Source organism: Salvelinus alpinus, chromosome 2, assembly GCF_045679555.1.
Source record: "Salvelinus alpinus chromosome 2, SLU_Salpinus.1, whole genome shotgun sequence".
NCBI classification, from domain to species: domain Eukaryota; kingdom Metazoa; phylum Chordata; class Actinopteri; order Salmoniformes; family Salmonidae; genus Salvelinus; species Salvelinus alpinus.
This window is the reverse complement of record NC_092087.1, coordinates 39,976,099-39,995,898: the sequence shown is the minus strand read 5'-3', so window position 1 is coordinate 39,995,898 and position 19,800 is coordinate 39,976,099. Positions and strand designations below refer to the sequence as shown.

The 19,800-nt window shown below is 39.7% G+C and overlaps 1 protein-coding gene and 1 long non-coding RNA gene across 2 annotated transcripts in view; both read right to left on the bottom strand.

Annotated features, from left to right (window-relative positions):
- The window catches only part of LOC139560654 (uncharacterized), a 42,485-nt gene that overhangs the window by 14,196 nt on the left and 8,489 nt on the right, over nucleotides 1-19,800 (bottom strand). The window lies entirely within an intron of this gene.
- On the bottom strand, nucleotides 11,996-14,861 carry LOC139560639 (homeobox protein Hox-C4a-like). Its single transcript, XM_071377601.1, has 2 exons — nucleotides 14,315-14,861; nucleotides 11,996-13,739 (listed from the first exon to the last, which is right to left on the bottom strand). Exons 1-2 carry the CDS (start codon nucleotides 14,751-14,753, stop codon nucleotides 13,354-13,356), a joined length of 825 nt encoding a protein of 274 aa, XP_071233702.1. The 5' UTR covers nucleotides 14,754-14,861; the 3' UTR covers nucleotides 11,996-13,353.

The window sequence follows — 19,800 nt, the reverse complement described above, 5'->3', positions numbered from 1 at the left end:
GGATTTCACCATGAGACCAATTAATAGTGACTTTAAAATAGTTGCAGAGTTTAATGGCTGTGATAGGAGAAAACTGAGGATGGATCAACAACATTGTAGCTACTCCACAATACTAACCTAAATGACAGAGTGAAAAGAAGGAAGCCTGTAGAGAATACAAATATTCCAAAACATGCATGCTGTATGCAATAAGGCACTAAAGTAAAACTGCAACAAATGTGGCAAAGAAATGAACTTTATGTCCTGAATACAAAGTGTTATGTTTGGTGCAAATCCAACACAACGCATCACTGAGTACCACTCTTCATATTTTCAAGCATGGTGGTGGCTACATCATGTTATGGTATGCTTGTCATCGGTAAGAACTAGGTAGTTCTTAGCATAAAAACAAAACGGAATAGAGCTAAGCACAGGTAAAATCCTTATGAAAAACCTGGTCTGCTTCCAAAATACACTGGGAGACAAATTCACCTTTCAGCAGGACAATAACTTAAAACACAGGGCCAAATATACACGAGTTGCAAGACCCTGGGAGACATTAAATGTTCCTGAGTGGCCTAGTTACAGTTTTGACTTAAATAATCTTCCAAATCTATGGCAAGACTTCAAAATGGCTGTCTAGCAATGATCAACAACCAACTTGAGAGAGCTTGAAGAATTTTTAAAGAATAATGTACAAATATTGTACAATCCAGGTGTGCACTTAGAGACTTACCTAGAAAAACTCACCGCTGTAATCAGTGATTCTAACATACATTGACTCAGGGGATTGAATACTTATGTAATCAAGATATACAGTGGGGCAAAAAAGTATTTAGTCAGCCACCAATTGTGCAGGTTCTCCCACTTAAAAGGCCTGTAATTTTCATCATAGGTACACTTCAACTATGACAGACAAAATGAGAAAAAAAATTCCAGAAAATCACATTGTAGGATTTTTTATGAATTTATTTGCAAATTATGGTGGAAAATAAGTATTTGGTCACCTACAAACAAGCAAGATTTCTGGCTCTCACAGACCTGTAACTTCTTCTTTAAGAGGCTCCTCTGTCCTCCACTCGTTACCTGTATTAATGGCACCTGTTTGAACTTGTTATCAGTATAAAAGACACCTGTCCACAACCTCAAACAGTCACACTCCAAACTCCACTATGGCCAAGACCAAAGAGCTGTCAAAGGACACCAGAAACAAAATTGTAGACCTGCACCAGGCTGGGAAGACTGAATCTGCAATAGGTAAGCAGCTTGGTTTGAAGAAATCAACTGTGGGAGCAATTATTAGGAAATGGAAGACATACAAGACCACTGATAATCTCCCTCGATCTGGGGCTCCACGCAAGATCTCACCCCGGGGGGTTCAAAATGATCACAAGAACGGTGAGCAAAAATCCCAGAACCCCCCGGGAGAACTAGTGAATGACTTGCAGAGAGCTGGGACCAAAGTACCAAAGCCTACCATCAGTAACACACTACGCCGCCAGGGACTCAAATCGTGCAGTGCCAGACGTGTCCCCCTGCTTAAGCCAGTACATGTCCAGGACCGTCTGAAGTTTGCTAGAGAGCATTTGGATGATCCAGAAGAAGATTGGGAGAATGTCATATGGTCAGATGAAACCAAAATATAACTTTTTGGTAAAAACTCAACTCGTCGTGTTTGAAGGACAAAGAATGCTGAGTTGCATCCAAAGAACACCATACCTACTGTGAAGCATGGGGGTGGAAACATCATGCTTTGGGGCTGTTTTTCTGCAAAGGGACCAGGACGACTGATCCGTGTAAAGGAAAGAATGAATGGGGCCATGTATCGTGAGATTTTGAGTGAAAACCTCCTTCCATCAGCAAGGGCATTGAAGATGAAACGTGGCTGGGTCTTTCAGCATGACAATGATCCCAAACACACTGCCCGGGCAACGAAGGAGTGGCTTCGTAAGAAGCATTTCAAGGTCCTGGAGTGGCCTAGCCAGTCTCCAGATCTCAACCCCATAGAAAATCTTTGGAGGGAGTTGAAAGTCCGTGTTGCCCAGCAACAGCCCCAAAACATCACTGCTCTAGAGGAGATCTGCATGGAGGAAAGGGCCAAAATACTAGCAACAGTGTGTGAAAACCTTGTGAAGACTTACAGAAAACGTTTGACCTCTGTCATTGCCAACAAAGGGTATATAACAAAGTATTGAGATAAACTTTTGTTATTGACCAAATACTTATTTTCCACCATAATTTGCAAATAAATTCATTAAAAATCCTACAATGTGATTTTCTGGATTTATTTTTCTCATTTTGTCTGTCATAGTTGAAGTGTACCTATGATGAAAATTACAGGCCTCTATCATCTTTTAAGTGGGAGAACTTGCACAATTGGTGGCTGACTAAATACTTTTTTGCCCCACTGTATTAGTGTTTTATTTTTCATATTGTTTTTTGCAAATGTTCAGTGGCATGTATTCATGGATGTCAATGGAAGCCAGGCTTCCACAAAAAAAATGTACCAAGAAAAAAAGGTGAAAACATTATTATAATTAATCTTTCAACTCTCTGTGTTTCATAATTTTCCTTCAATTTGCAAGAGGCTTATTGTATCTCATCCGAGCGAGCCAAACAACTCCCCTCTGTCTCTGTATGTGTAGGCCATCTATCTGATGCTGTCTGGTCAAAAATAGTATGACATTGTACCATTGAATGCAAGGGAAGCCAGCAAGCATTTGGCCTCTCTTGATAAAAAATAAGTTAAATAATAGCCAATCAGCATTGAGCTAAACTGAGTGAGCTCAACTGTGAATGGTCCTGATGCACCAAATAAGTGTCAAGGGAAGCCAGTTTGGATTTGGCTTCACACCAATCACATCACATCAAAAGCCAAACTTTATTGAAAGAAATTGAATTGTTGCATATTGTTGTTGTTGTCTTCCAGTGGCTAGCTAGCTAAAATTGGGCCTTTCCTAAATTAGCCAGGGATGGAGATAGGGATTTGGTCTTGTGGTTTGATTTAATTCTCCGTACTGGCCAATGAGTATTATGCTGATTCTGATCCAACCATAAATTCATACATTGTGCCCCTGGCCTGAGAGTTTGGAAGTCAATCTGTAGCTAGATGTTGTAGGCTAGTGTTAACTAGCTGGCTCATGAAAGGGGCAACGAGCAAGCATTTTAGCCAGGTAGCCTAGGACAACAAAACTAAAAGTGTGGTCTTTATAACAGAGTCATAGACCATTTCTACATCATGAAAGAGAGGAGGATGGCATTGGCATTTCTCTACAAGTAGGGTGAGCATAGGTGATTTGATGATGTTGAAATATTGAAGTTGAAATGGTGCTGGAACAGTGGAGGCAGCTCCTGTTTTCTTTGCAACTTGCTGTGTTCTAAATCAATAGTGATGAAACAAAGGTGTGGTTGAATATATTCTGCCACTGCGTCTTCTTATTGTCTCGGCCTTAGGCCTATCTATGTATCACGGTAGCAAGGCATATGAACTAACAGGTTTTATAGCAAATAACGCAATTATCACAACACATAGGCCTAGGTTGTAATATGTCTTTTTTTCTCTCGCTTCCTCTGTGATGTTACCCACGCACCGCTACTGCAAATGTTAGAATTTTTTTTTTCACTTTGACATTACAGAGTATTTTGTGTAGATCGTTGACAAAAAAAAAGACTATTCAATACAGTTTAATCGCACCTTGTGACAAAACAAAATGTGGAAAAAGTCAAGGGGTGTGAATACTTTCTGATGGTACTGTATATGTTTTATCAATTGGACTAGATGGTACTGGGCATTATTTTCCACCAATGGGCCTGGGGGGAGAGTCAAACATGACTTTATTTGTCAATGGCATCATTTTGGATCCTCCTAATAAGCTGTTATATATAATTTGAATTAACATTCAGTAGGGGAAAATATGGAATATAATAGAGCAAAATATAGGGCGATTGAGTCTGAACACCCCTAAGCCTATCCACATACTGCATATACTGTACTGAGTTGGTCACATGTGGACAGAGAGGATTCATTGAGGTAATACCAATAACCAGTAGCCAGCTACTGTGCAACTGAACTTCCTTACCTTTGGCATTTCAGTGAGTCCTCGAAATTAAATTATTAACAAATGGATCTAAATAAAATTCCAACTAAGTGTCTAATTAGCCTACAGGCATCTAGTCCTAAGGCACGATACACAAAATGAACATGGAAGATATTGAAGATAGGCTAAGTAGTCTAGGTTGCAGTAATATCCTACTTGTCATCCATTATGATTTAAAACGGCCTATTGGTTATTCATTTACAATATTGTAAGCATGAAAGCAGCAAGTAGGCCTAATATACTGTAAATCTGGCATTCCTCTTAGACCACATATTTTCTGAGAGAACGTGTTGACAACCAAAATATTATCTGATTAGCAAAACTCCCTTATAAAGAGGTGCATGGGATTTGTGAAGTAAAATTATTCCTTACAATGTATGAAGTACAGTACATTGGATAACGAATGAAAATATGCGTTTCGTTTCGTGTACAGTTTTCATCACATCACGTGTGACAGGCTACAGGGATATGTCCTCAACGACCACGCGCGCGCGCATCCGGGGAGAAGGGAACATCTGCTGTGCGCCACAATTTGAATAAGGGAGCAGCTAGATTTATAACACATCACCATTGAGAGTGCCGTTCTTTTTGTTCAATAGCCAGACGACCCCTGTTTCAACTCTGGGCTCCTACATGCTGCTTCCATGATGCACACAAAGCCTAATATTAACTCTCCTGCATACTGAAACTATCCGTGAACTCCCAATAGACTATCACCGTAAAATCCAAATCCAAACCGAAGGCTATAAATAAAAGGCATTTTTTAAATAACTTGGGCATTTGATGAAATATCACAAGTAAGACTGCGTAAATTAGGAAGCCATCTGCTGCAGCTGTAGCCTACGTTTCCGCTCACATTGCCTGGCCTATTCCAAAACCATTCCATGTCTTGTGGAAGATTTCCACATTTTTGCGGGGCGTAAGGGCAATACTTTAAAACGTGCCATAAATCAGAGTGAGACAGAGGAATGCTGGAAAGACACTGCACAGTTCTAAAGCAACCCAGAGGCTGGGGACTCCTCCAGGCATGTAGCGACACAGAAAGTTCTATCCCTATTTAGGCAGGCATACGGAATTACTCAAAGCAGAATGTTTTTGAGTAACTTATGTTTAAACCAATTGATCTATAGGCCTAATTGCAATTTTAATCGCACTTTTCTCAGGGATTTTGGTGGTATTAAAACGGATTTAGGCCTATAGACAAAAAACAATCAAGTGTGCTTGCCAACATGAGGCTAACATGAGGTTAAATTTAAAAAACAATCTTAGTAGAACATTTCAAATCTGACTTGAACACTGATATAATGTTGATATTATGACGATATAACGATACATTTGTGAAATGTAGGCTTAAGATATAATGGTGTCATTTGGAGCGAGCTAACCCACGAATTGTTGTAGGCTACTAAAATACACGAAAGGTCTAAATACCAAATACTACTAAATCCATTTAGGCCTATAGCTAAAATAATGATGGGCCTAAGCATATATGCTCTTACAAAAAGACAAACTTCGATCCAGTTCTCCATCATTCCTCGCATCATATCTGAATGAAGGATTCCTTGGCTAGAGTAAATATAAATATCTGTCCATGTGCCATGCCTATTGTACCTGCTTAATATAGCCTAGTTTGGTGCCAATACAGCCAGTGGTCCATAGCACAGCGCTGAATGGGTCTCTGCTGCACCTATTCTCTTTTATACTCTCTCCTCTAAAGTGTCCTTCCCTGTCTCAAGTAGGGTCATGGCCCTTTTCGTTGCCAGACACGAACTCAAAAGAAACATGTCATTGGGTCTTTAAATATTTATCATTGCTCTGCAAACAGGAGACAAATCCAGAGACTTGGGCTTAGCCTAATACGGCCAAAAACATAGTCCACACCGCACACTTGTTCACCAAAGACATACAAAAACAAAAACAGAGTACAAAAAAAGTAGCCTACACATGCTTAGTTATATCAACACAGATGTCCAAATGGGTGAATAAGCTAAATCAAAAGTTCCAATGTGAGAGGTATGGGGCAATCATTTAGTAATAATGATTATGACAAGGGAAGTCAATTATACGAATTGATTACTTTTTTTTAACCAAATGTCCTTTTGAGGGATAGAGAGGTGGCCGAAAAAGAGAATCGACAGACAGAAAAATAATCTGCATATATTTGAAAAACATTTGGCTCAGTCTACGGATACCAGGCCTTTTTTGTACTCTGTTCAACACATTCTGAAATCCTTAAGGATTCATCAAATCGAAAAGGCTGATGCAGACAGCCTGTTTGTAAAATATTTGTTATAGATTTGTAGAAATAAATAAAAATGGCCAAGTTCTAGGCTCTTATCACGACCTTCTGTGTTTTCGCTGTTGGAGTTGCGCTAAATAAATCGAAATGGATTTTTAGAACCTATCAATTGTATCTTAAAACACTTTTCTAACTCAGCTTTTTTTATTAGCAAATGCAATGATGGTGGTTATAGATATCGATTACTTTTGCCAATATGAAAATGGAATGGACTTGTCAATTCAAGCCTAACAGACACACTCATATCTCTCTGTCCCGTCAAAGACGCCAACATATATAGGAATATATAGGAGGTGATACGGTAAAACGTTTTAGGCTACTGGATGTATGAACGAACACGTGTGCTACAGGCCCATTGATTATCCCATTAGGACATAATAACCCCAATGCTAAACACGTCTTAATGTTTTAAATCCGCTATGTAAGATGTGCATACAGAGAGTGGGCCATGCACCAACAATGGCGCGAATGCATCCGATATGTTTTCCACATGCAAATAACACTTATTTTCTCGGATATACTATATATTTGGTAGGCTGCTATACTCAGAGGATGAAAGTGAGATAAATATAGATTTTTGAAAACACAATTTAGGGTACTAGCTGTTTGGTTACAGGTCTTTAGCTAATATGATTTTATGTTAAATATATAGGCCTAAAAATACACTTTAGTAATTTAGCAGGCACTTTTATCTAAAGTGTCTTACAATAGTGGTTGCATACATTTTGTTATAGGTTGCACCAGTGGGAATCGAACCTACGATCCTGACGTTGTTTGCGCCATGCTCTGGCACACAGAACCCATTCCCAACCATAAAACCTTGTATGTTTTTACACAGGCCAATACGAAGTTTTCAATGTATGGCCCAAGGTGTAGTAGGCCTATTACAAGTTAATAATCATAAGCTAAGCATTGTTATAGGCTATTAATTTCAGACTTTACTCACGCATTTATGTTATAATGGCATAATGAGCTATAGGCTTCATATTTGTAATTAGAGGTCACAGGTACAACAGCATCAGGACAATTAACAAGTCACATCACACACACTCTCCCCAGGACAATTACCATAGAACAAACATCCACAATCAAGGCAACCCCCTGACGACACACACACAAACACACACAAACACACACACACACACATGTTACAAGTCGAGGGAGCTTGACCGCCATGTTAGACCGTTGAAAGGGCCGAGCATCCCGGACTGAAATTAAGCTAATGGCACAGAAAAACGTGTCCCCCGCATGAACCCCAGCCTTTTCTACCATCCGTCTGAAAAAAAGTTCAATAGCATTGCCCTTTTCAGCCGCGCTATAGGGCGACAGAGTGATATAGAAAATAGATCACGGGGAGGCTGCTGTTTTGGTATGCACACATACTCATTTCTCACCGCTGTCCGGGAGTATAATGGCAGCCCGAACGGTGGGTGGATCTGGTGGGGTTCCACTCTCCTTGAAAGTCGTGGCGGAGTGAGGCTTTACACAGCATCTTTCTGTTCCATATTGGATGAAATCTAGAAAGGCCTCACCATGTGGCTTTGTTCTATAGGAAAGAGTTGAGTTGTCCATGCGAATATGGAGACATGTGGATTAAAGGCCCAGTGCAGTTAAAAACGTGATTTACCTCTGTTTTGTATATTTGGTCTGCCTTGTGACATCATGAGGAGGTAAATTAATTAGTAGACCAATAAGAAAGACAGTTCCAAACCTCTCTGCCAATAACTGCTAGTTTTCAGTTTTACCCTCCCCACTCAGACCACTTCCAGACAGTCCTAGCTAAATTCTTGCTTGAGAAATTGCTCTTTGCTAAGAAGCAATTTTTATTTATTTTTAACCATTTTAATTTAAAACAATCCCACTAAGTTACTTAATTGTTTCCCAGAAATGATTTGATATTGAGATAAAAATGGCTGCATTGGACCTTTACGAAGTAGAATAAGCCATGGCCTAAGATTGCTCAAACCGTACACCTTCAGTCTGTAAGTGATGGTAACTAGCAGTATTTGGGCCGTAGGCAATTAATAGCACAATCTGTAGACATGTAGCTGGTTATTAATTTATTAACATATTATAATAAATCACTAAGGACCTATTACTCCAGCGTTATAATTTTGTTGTCATAGAACAAACATCCACAATCAAGGATGTTGTTTTTTAAAGTATTTCTGCTCTCTTGAGCACTACAGATAGCCTATAGATACCACGTGTTATTTGCAAGTGAAAATGGCTTGGAATGCACCTTGGAATATTGTAAACAACTGTTACATATACCAAATGAGGATTCATTGTGAATCTGTAGGTTACGAAGCTACGCTGGTCTTATAACTCTGCTAATAGCAGTCTCACCTATACATTTTAAAATCAATTTTGATTGAACAGACATACTTGATAGTGTAGTTTGATATGGGGTACCTTTGAGTATGCATGAACAGGCTAGTAGACGAATTCAGTGTTTTCTACAATTCAAAGATTACACCTACCAAACACTGGAATTGCTAAATGTGTTTCCTGAAATAACATAACACAATATTTAAGTTACAGCCAAGTAATTGGAGGAATTATGTTTTATACTCCATATATGCAAAACAGTTCCATATAGGCCTATGAAAATGCACACGCAGATCCATTACATAGTTGATAGCCTAATTGAAACATGGACGTCACCTGTGCTTCTATAGTCAAACTTTGGTTGGAAACACATTTTATGACATTAAGCCTCTAAATCAGCAGTCATATTGACGCCATAGTTCCCTCCACGCTCATCACTAAGCTAAGGACCTTAGGACTGAACACCTCCCTCTGCAACTGGATCCTGGACTTCCTGACGTCTGCTCCTAGGTGGTGAGGGTAGGCAACAACACATACGCCACATTGACCCTTACCTTGGGGCCCCTCATGGGTGTGTGCCTAGTCCCCTCCGGTACTCCCTGTACAGGAAGGGATTAACCACCAATAGGACCCTGAACAGCTTCTACCCCAAGCCATAAGACTGCTAAATAGTTAGTTAAATAGTTAAGGAAACAGCTATCCGGAATATCTTCCTTGACCATTTTTGCACTAACTTTTTTGACTCATCACATACGCTGCTGCTACTGTTTATTATCTGTCACTTTATTCCTAGTTATATGTACAGTACCAGTCAAATTGTACTACTCATTCAAGGGTTTTTCTTACTTGTACTATTTTCTACACGGTAGAATAATAGTGAATACATCAAAACTATGAAATAACACATATGGAATCATGTAGTAACCAAAACAGTGATAAACAAATCAAAATATATTTTAGATTCTTCAAAGTAGCCACCCTTTGCCAGTCCCCCACACACTTCTCAATTTACATCAACAACATAGCTCAGGCAGTAGGAAGCTCTCTCATACATTTATATGCAGATGATACAGTCTTATACTCAGTTGGCCCCTCCCGGATTTTGTGTTAAATGCTCTACAACAAATGCTATACTTTCTTAGTGTCCAACAAGCTTTCTCTACCCTTAACCTTGTTCTGAACACATCCAAAACAAAGGTCATGTGGTTTGGTAAGAAGAATGCCCCTCTCCCCACAGGTGAGTACTACCTCTGAGGGTTTAGAGCTTGAGGTAGTCACTTCATACAAGTACTTGGGAGTTTGGCTAGACAGTACACTGTCCTTCTATCAGCACATATCAAAGCTGCAGGCTAAAGTTAAATCTTGACTTGGTTTCCTCTATCGTAATCGCTCCTCTTTCACCCCAGCTGCCAAACTAACCCTGATTCAGATGACCATCCTGCCCATGCTAGATTACGGAGACATAATTTATAGATCAGCAGGTAAGGGTGCTCTTGAGCGGCTAGATGTTCTTTACCATTCGGTCATCAGATTTGCCACCAATGCTCCTTATGGTACCCATCACTGCACTCTATACTCCTCTGTAAACTGGTCATCTCTGTATACCCGTCGCAAGACCCACTGGTTGATGCTTATTTATAAAACCCTCTTAGGCCTCACTCCCCCCTATCTGAGATATCTAATGCAGCCCTCATCCTCCACATACAACACCCATTCTGCCAGTCACATTCTGTTAAAGGTCCCCAAAGCACACACATCCCTGGGTCGCTCATCTTTTCAGTTCGCTGCAGCTAGCGACTGGAACGAGCTGCAACAAACACTCAAACTGGACAGTTTTATCTCAATCCCTTCATTCAAAGACTCAACCATGGACACTCTTACTGACAGTTGTGGCTGCTTTGCGTGATGTATTGTTGTCTCTTCTTGCCCTTTGTGCTGTTGACTTTGCCGAATAATGTTTGTACCATGTTTTGTGCTGCTACCATGTTGTGTTGCTACCATGTTGTTGTCATGTTGTGTTGCTACCATGCTGTGTTGTCATGTGTTGCTGCCTTGCTATGTTGTTCTCTTAGGTCTCTCTTTATGTAGTTGTGTTGTCTCTTGTCGTGATGTGTGTTTTGTCCTATATTTATATGTTATTTAAAAAATATATATAATAATCCCAGCCCCGCAGGAGGTATTTTGCCTTTTGGTAGGCGGTCATTTTAAATAAGAACTTGTTCTTAACTTACTTGCCTAGTTAAATAAAGGTTAAATAAAATACAATAAAAATGATTTGCCTTGACAGCTTTGCACACTCTTGGCATTCTCTCAACCAGCAGTCTTGAAGGAGTTCCCACATATGCTGAGCATTTGTTGGCTGCTTTTCCTTCACTCTGCGTTCCAACTCATCCCAAACCATCTCAATTGGATTGAGGTCGGGTGATTGTGGAGGCCAGGTCATCTGAGGTAGGACTCCATCACTCTCCTTCTTGGTCAAATAGCCCTTACACAGCCTGGAGGTGTTTTGGTTCATTGTCCTGTTGAAAAACAAATTATAGTCCCACTAAGCGCAAACCAGATGGGATGGTGTATCGCTGCAGAATGCTGTGGTAGCCATGCTGGTTAAGTGTGCCATGAATTCTAAATAAATCACAGTGTCAACAGTAAAGCACCCCCCACACCATCACATCTCCTCCTCCATGCTTCGCGGTGGGAGCCACACATGCGGAAATCATCCATTTGCCTACTCTGCAATTTCCATCGGTGTAATGACCATTGCTGGTGTTTCTTGGCCCAAGCAAGTCTCTTCTTCTTATTTGTGTCCTTTAGAAGTGGTTTCTTTGCAGCAATTCGACCATGAAGGCCTGATTCACGCAGTCTCCTCTGAACAGAGGATGTTGAGATGTGTCTGTTACTTGACTGGGAAGTCATTTGTTTGGGCTGCAATTTCTGAGGCTGGTAACTCTAATGAACTTCTGCAGCAGTGGTAACTCTGGGTCTTCCTTTCCTGTGGCAGTCCTCATGAGAGCCAGTTTCATCATAGCGCTTGATGGTTTTTGCGACTGCACTTGAAGAAACTTCCAGATTGACATGAAGCTGGTTGAGAGAATGCCAAGAGTGTGCAAAGCTGTCATCAAGGCAAAGGGTGGCTACTTTGAAGAATCTCAAATATAAAATATTTTTGATTTGTTTAACACTTTTTTGGTTACTACATAATTCAATATGTGTTATTTCAAAGTTTTGATGTCTTCACTATTATTCTACAATGTAGAAAATAGTAAAAATAAAGAAAAACCTTTGAATGAGTAGGTGTATCCAAACTTTTGACTGGTACTGTACATTTACCTCAATTACCTCATACCCCTGCATATTGATTTGGTACTGGTACCCAATGTATATAGCCAAGTTATCATTACTCATTGTGTATTTATTATTACTTTTATTATTATGTGTTTTACTTTTCTATTATTTCGCTATTTTCTTTCTCTCTGCATTGTTGAGAAAGGCCCATAAGTAAGCATTTCACTGTTAGTCTAGACTTGTTGTTTGCAAAGCGTGATTAATATAATTTGATTTGATTGGTTAGTTGGTGATGAATAAAGTATTGACCACTGTGTAAGGTATATGGGCACTGAGACTTTTAGCCTATAGCCTATATGGACAAATGTACCTCCACAATAATTGAATAGTGGCCTATACCCCAAACTATTTAAGGGGGGTATGTTTTAAGAGTGCATGATGTTAATCTGAATTTGGGGAAAATATTTTCTACCTTTTGGTGTACTCTGAAAGGGCTATTCTTGTGAGATGACTCGGAAAACTCTTTGCCCTTCTCACTCACAGAAGAATATAATTGTTCCAAAAGAAGTTATTCCGATGACATATAGGACTACCACTTTAGGGTCCGAGCACTTCTTCGTTGGAACGCTCAACGGTTTCCCATCTCTTACATGGATGAACTTTCAAACCACAGTGTAGGCCATATGTATATAGAATAGATTTTTGTGCTAAATACGTAAATAAAGATGACAAACGTATTTTAAACTACTCGACACTGTTTTATTGACCACTGCGACTATCACAAATACACTAAACGTATTTTGTTGCATCTGATCAATTCAAATAAAGCTAAATCACAAAAAAAGTAATCACAAAACACACTACACTCATTACCTAAGATTTTCTTTTCCTGATAAGAGGTTGTGCTGAAAAATTATTCACAACATTTCACTGATTCACATGTAGGCTATTGCAATATATTGTTTTAATGGTACGTATACTTGCTATTGTTACTGTCACTTCTGAGATTAAAAAATAAATAAATGACCCTACCATTCTTTTTCAGAGAATAAATAAAACTATTTTGCATGTAGATCTATTGACATTCAAATTCATTGATAATGTCCATTATTGTTCGTCAAAAATGTTTTACAAAAAAAATTAACAATTCCTATCATAAATAAATGAACCCTGATAACCGTAATAATGCATTGATATCTACAGTAATCCATGCTATGTAACATGCAATCGTGAATAACTGTGGACTGAGAGGAAAACCCCGTTTACGCACAAGAACACTACGAGGAACAAATATATAAAAAATAATATGTATTTTATAAATAATCCGTTGTTTTTTCTTCCTATTTGTTAGATATTATTGTTTGTCTATAACCTTGTAATATCCTGGTTTCGTTCGACTACGGACACTCGAGAGAGTTCCTCTGAAGCTGGCACAGTGTTGGAGCCCACCGCACGCTGGAGAGTGCTGGCTGTTGTTGACGCTGTGTTGGACCCGGAGATAACGCTAGTGTTGGAGGAGGATCTCACTTTCGTGTTGGGTAGCCTATGGTCTTTTTTCCACTTCATCCTTCGGTTCTGAAACCAAATTTTGATCTGGCGCTCGGAGAGAACCAGGGTGTGGGCAATCTCGATGCGTCTTCGCCGAGTTAGGTAGCGGTTATAGTGAAACTCCTTCTCCAGTTCTAAGACCTGCTGGCGAGTGTAAGCTGTTCTGGACCGCTTTGCGTCTGCTCCATTGTAATTGGGATTCGCTGAGAGGTTTGGAGAGGTAAATAGAAAAGAGAGGAGAAAGGAAATGAAAAGCAGAAGGAAAAGGAGGGAAGCAAGACTGGCGTAAATTGAAATAGGAAAAGAAATAGCGCGGAAAATGGAGGGTGGAATCACTATTATCTAGACCCCAATCAAATATTTCACAGTCAGGGACTCGACTCATGGTCTATATAATGGGTAGCACTTTCTCCACAGCGAGGGAGCAGCTGAATTATTTATTCAACATTACAAATAAAAAAAATATTCTTATCCCTCTTTTTCTCTCTCACTCTCTCCTCCCTCTGACACATAGCCTACATAACACAAAAAGCCACATGGCAATACGGTTGTCCAGACTAGTCCCTCCGCTATAAAATTTATGGCGGGTGTAATTGCCAATGCTGACTCGTAAATCCTCCTCATATGTGCCATTTCAAAGGGGCTGCTCTCTCACAACGTACGTAGCACGAGCCGGTTATAGGCAGGCGATCTAGGTAAAATAAGGGTGAAATAGTGGAAGAGAGAGCGCGAGAGGGAGGGAGGGAGAGTTATTAGAATAACAACACAGATTGCCTACCGGTACTGACGTGGATTTTCTTCATCCATGGGTACACTACAGGCTGCTTAGCCAAGGCAGAGCTGGTGGGTTGCTCCGGGGTGGCTTGGATGCAGGTAGGCGGCGCAGTCGGTGGGGTCGTAGGGGATGTGGGTAACGGTGGCAAGGGCTCACGTGGAGCTGTCTGTGCCTTCCCCGCGAGCAGATTCCCCGAGTGTGTAAGCCCATGGCCAGTCTGGGGCTCGGGTTCGGGGATGCTTACACAGTTATACGGGCGCTCCTGGTAGGTCACTCGCGGAGGAAACAACTCCTGGTGGTGATGCTGGTAGACAGTGTCTCTCGTGCGGCTGTAGTATTCAGGGCTGTGTTCTGGGATGTAGCTATTTTGTGAATATTCCTCACAAGGAGGAAATTTCGGATCGATGTAGTTAGAGTCCATCAAATACGAGCTCATGATCATTAATTTCTGGAGTGAAAAATTATTTTTCTACCTTTGTCGTTTTTCTGGTCCATAAAGCCCTCCTACTAGCAAGCGACCCTGTAAAGTTACTTTAACCACGTGACACAGCAGTCCAATGGCAGCTGGCGAGGTAGTTCCCGGATAAGGAGCCAAATATTTATTAGAATATTTTTGTACTCTTTGTATAGGTGTGAGTGTGTTTTCTCGAGGTTAGGCCTCTTCGATGAAGATCCATATCAAATGACTGAATAGGGCAGAAAGAGGCGAAGGTCAGTGGGAGGTTGTGTGAGTATGCGGGCAGAGATACATCTCAGGCTGGGACTGAGGCTGAGCAAAGGTATTATGACATGACTCGGAAAACACCAAAATAAACAGAACAATGTGGCAATGGAGTAATGTGATGTGAACTATGCACTCCATTCCTAAACCATTACAGCAGAACGCAGTCATACTCATAACCCAATGGCTAACTGATTGATTTAAGAAACAGGACCACATTCTTACCATAACACACTAAACGTCTAATTAATTAGGCAGTATTGATAATCGACAAGCCAATCCGTTGGAGACCGGAACGCAAAAGGATAATTCAACAATTTGTAAATTAACACATCAATCAAGCATTCTAAACCAATGAAGATGATGCTACTACCAGTACTAGGCCACTAATAGATAATAGTAGGCCTACTGCTAATGCTACTTCTCACGATATGAATAGGCTAATAATGATAATATTATGCGTAATATACTATTAGACCATTACTGCACTGTTGGGAATGAGCTCGTAAGTAAGCATTTCACTGTAAAGTCTACACCTGTTGTATTCGGCGCATGTGACCAATAACATTTGATTTAGGCTATTGGAGGCTTGTTATAACAACAACCATATTGTGATTGCAATGTTTTACCGTCTTGTGAAGACCGAAGACAGAATAGTCTAGCATTAGGTCGTGGTAGGGGTGTTAATAGTAGGAGTAGCCTACATGGCAGCTGTCCTTTCAATGGACTAGCAGTTATTATTTGTCTAATGACCCTATGAGTGATAATGGCCTGGCGGGTTACAGACGGAGTCCCCCTCACAGTTCTATATCAGAGCGACTGAGAGCTGAACCTCCAGGTTAACTGTCTCTACTTCCTAAATAATAGGCGTCATTGCTGTGTCAGATTTTATCGGATAAAAATAAAAACGACACATAAAAGTTAGCATGGCTTATTTATTAGAATCGCGCGCCTGCCCGCCCGCTGATGTTGAAGGCTCCTGGTTAAATGTTGTCTGAGTTTTATTGGGCTGTAAAAAGCAGTAAATCAATAGCTTCAAATGATCCCCGCTTGCACGCGTGCTTTACGATTTCTTAGATCATTCTTCTCTCTCCCTCTATCTTGCTCCCTCCCCCCTCTCTATTTGCAGCACCATCACCTTCTCCTTCTCCATCTTCAAACGGTTAGAATTTTGCTCACATCCATTGAAGCATTATCAAATGTTCTTGACGGACGTTGTACTTGACACAGCTGAGGTATTGAAATCGCCCATGTATTCCCGTAGAGGCGAATTTGTGGTTGTGTATTGTTAACACAAATTCGGTTCTACAGGGTGCATATAGACGACTTGAACTGCATTCCAATGCTGCGAGCTGTGATTGTGAAAACGGGGAAAAAATATATATAAATCCCACTCAGAATAATAAGTAGCCTAGGCCAATGGCATGAGGACATTGTCATCCAGGAGGAGATATAGGCCTATTCGGCCTATTCGGCTTGTAAACTTTCTCACAGACTATAGGTTGTGAAGTGTCAATACGCACAACAAAACACCTAGTGGTCTATATCTTGACATATAATATAGGCTATTAATGGGTGCACATAATTCTATAATGTAAGTTGTGGTAATAATTATATAGAATTTAACATTTCTGTCAACATAGCTTTGGAAGTGAATAGTGTTATCTAAACAGGATGAACACAGAAAACCCAAACATTTAAGACATTTCCGTAACACTGAGACGCCGTTAGTGTTAACTATTAGACCCATCCCACTCCGCACAACCTGGTGAATCAACGTTGCAAAGTCATCAACAGCTATTGTTTCAATTCAACCCAGGGTTCAACTAAAAATAGGCAATATATATTAGGCCTAGGGTTTAAAGCTTTGGTTGATTTCAAATGTAATCTAATCATAAAAATGCTGGATTTACGTCTCCATCACAACCACAAATCAAAGTTAAAAAATAGGCCAAAATCAAATCAAACTTTATTTAACGTGCATTTAAAGTTTGATTAGATTTAGTCCTATTCTTTAACATAGATTTTTTATTGAGATGGAGACAGGAATCCAACTTGTCAATTATTAATTTGTAGACAAACTGGCATTCAAAATCCTTTAAATGTTGATGTTTGGTTGTGTTGTCAACCAAACACAATTCAATATTGCTATTGTAATACAGTAAATTGTCTAAAGTTAAGGTTTTCTTACAAACTAATGTACAGTATTTATTCAACCTTAAAATGAGTAACATCCATGGCCACATATTGAGGTTAGCCTACTGTAAAGGCCTTCTTATGTCATCATAGAGAGCTTGAATGTTCAAGCTAGCATGCAAAGGTTGCAGCTCAGTGGAGATCTTCACAATTGCTTTAATAATCTGTACAGGATCTCGAACAGCTTGTACTATGTATCAGTTGTACTATGTACTTTTAATGTAATCTCAACTGCAATCCAGATCATTTGGTTGTACTATTAGATGAAGCACAGTGATAACACATTAAGTAGTTGTATAAATACCAAATATCTGACACGATATTACCATTTGAACTTTGTGCATTTAAATGGTTGACCATATTGAGATGACAACTAAACCAAAGATCAGACATTGTTTTTCTACTGGAATTTGGCTGTGCGTTTAGATGGTTGAACGCATAGTGATAACACATTGGGAACTCATCAAACTTCTGCCTGTCTTTTTGAGTGGGTGAATAAAGGTTGAAATCTCATTGATCAACGTCTCAACCAAATATTACCCACATTTCCACGTTGAAATGACGTGGTGTGCACAGTGGGATAGATTAGTAGAGGCAAGACCCTGTGACCTCTGCACTGCTTCTCTCCACCCTCAAATCTTTTGTTGCACAAAATGTATGCCTTTATCTGAATCTCCTAATATGTCAGGCCTACTCCTGGAATGGATAGGCTTAAGCTACACAAAGGAACCGCGAGAAGTAGTTTAAACACACCACAAACAAGTGAATATGCATGCGTAAAACTTACATTTATTGTCAAATGTCTTTCAAAATTGCACTGAATGTAACCTTGCGGCTGTGTACCCCTTCCTAATCATAAATATTCCGTTTGGAAAAACAGAGGACACAAAGCGGCCACGTGACAGTAGAGATGAAAAATGACTTTCTATTATCCCCAAGGGTTTATTGTGTTCTTCATTACCATACTGACCGCTGGGTAACCCGAGTGTGGCACACTGAACAAACGAAATAGACTATGCCTATGCAAGACATCAAATAAAGGAACTCCCAGAAAAATACCTTGACTGTAAGCTACACTGATTAAATATAAACCTCACCGAGCAATAATGATATTAATATGAAGAATAAGAGTAAGCAGCATTTTCAAAAGGAAGTAATTGGCTATTTTGTCTGTTTTGTTTCATATTTGAGAACCTTAGCCTGCTTGATACAAATAGGCTAGTCTAAGAGAGGCCCTTGACTATCTATAAAGTCATTTCCTATAGGCTTATATGTGAGGGAACAAGACTATCGCTTTATTTACCATCCCCCACAGTCCTCTTTCTCTCTCATACCCTTTCTCGCTGAAGCCACATTTAATATTAACTGGTAGACAGCTTGACCGGCGTTTCACCTCTTGCGTTTGACTCGTTCCAATAGTTCACTGCCAAGGGGTTATTGATGAAGAATCACCAATTAAATTTGTCTTAAAATCCCATTTAGATCTGTTACCTCATTCAATAACTCAGTATAGGTAGAGATGGAAAGATGAACCCCTTGAGTTGATAATCTTAAGTTATTTTTATTATGGCAAATGGACGTTTCTTGAATCTATGGAAATCATATGGGCTCTGTTGCAATATGTAGGATTCTTCAACTCAACGCATGCTTTTGGAAAACGTCTTAAAACTACTCTGTCTGCATCCTCAACCCTCTGGTTTATTGGTTTTATGCGGGACAGAGACTATACATTTAGCCATTTCCTGAAATGTTGTGAGTTGGTGGTGATACCCACTTGAAAAGCACTTTCAATTGATTGCAGTAATAGATCAATGACATGCTATTTTATCCAATCAAACAGACACGCTTACTGAGCAATGCTGTTGCCATAGCATTCACTGAAAATAGTAAGGTAACCAACAATGACATTTGCAGGTACACTCTTAGAAGAAAAAAAATATGGATAGAACCAAAAAGGATTCTATTGCTTGCTTCACATATGGCACCCCTAAAGGTTCTGTATGAACCCTTTTTTAGGGTTCTTTGATCAGAACCCCAGGTGTTATTTTTCACTGAACCAAAATTGGTTCCATGTTAGAAACTTTGGGTTCCATGTAGGGTTCTATATGGAACAAATTTCCATTCTATATAGAACCGTTAGGGGTGCCATATATGAAGCAAGCATAGAATCCTTTTTATTCTATCCATAACCTTTTTTTCTAAGAGTGTAGGCCCAATTGGTGTATTATGGAGTGTCCTCTCTAAATCCCATGTCGGGAAGCGTTTGAATGTTGTATGAAAAAAAAAAATATATACAGTATATATTTTCAGTTATACACCCCCCAAGGTGTCGAAAGCCATGTAGGCTCCAATGCTACCCACAGTTGTGTCAAGTTGGCTTATTGTTTTGTACACTCAGTGTATATCACAATATATTTATTTTCTCTTGTTGATGCAGTTTAATTCATCAAGTTGGAAGACTCTTTCATATTCTTCTAGTCAGGATGTTCCAGTTCTCTAGCTTTCACAAACAGTTCTCCACAAATCCATGAAACCCGTTTGGCAATCAAATGATGTTAGATGTTAACTGGGA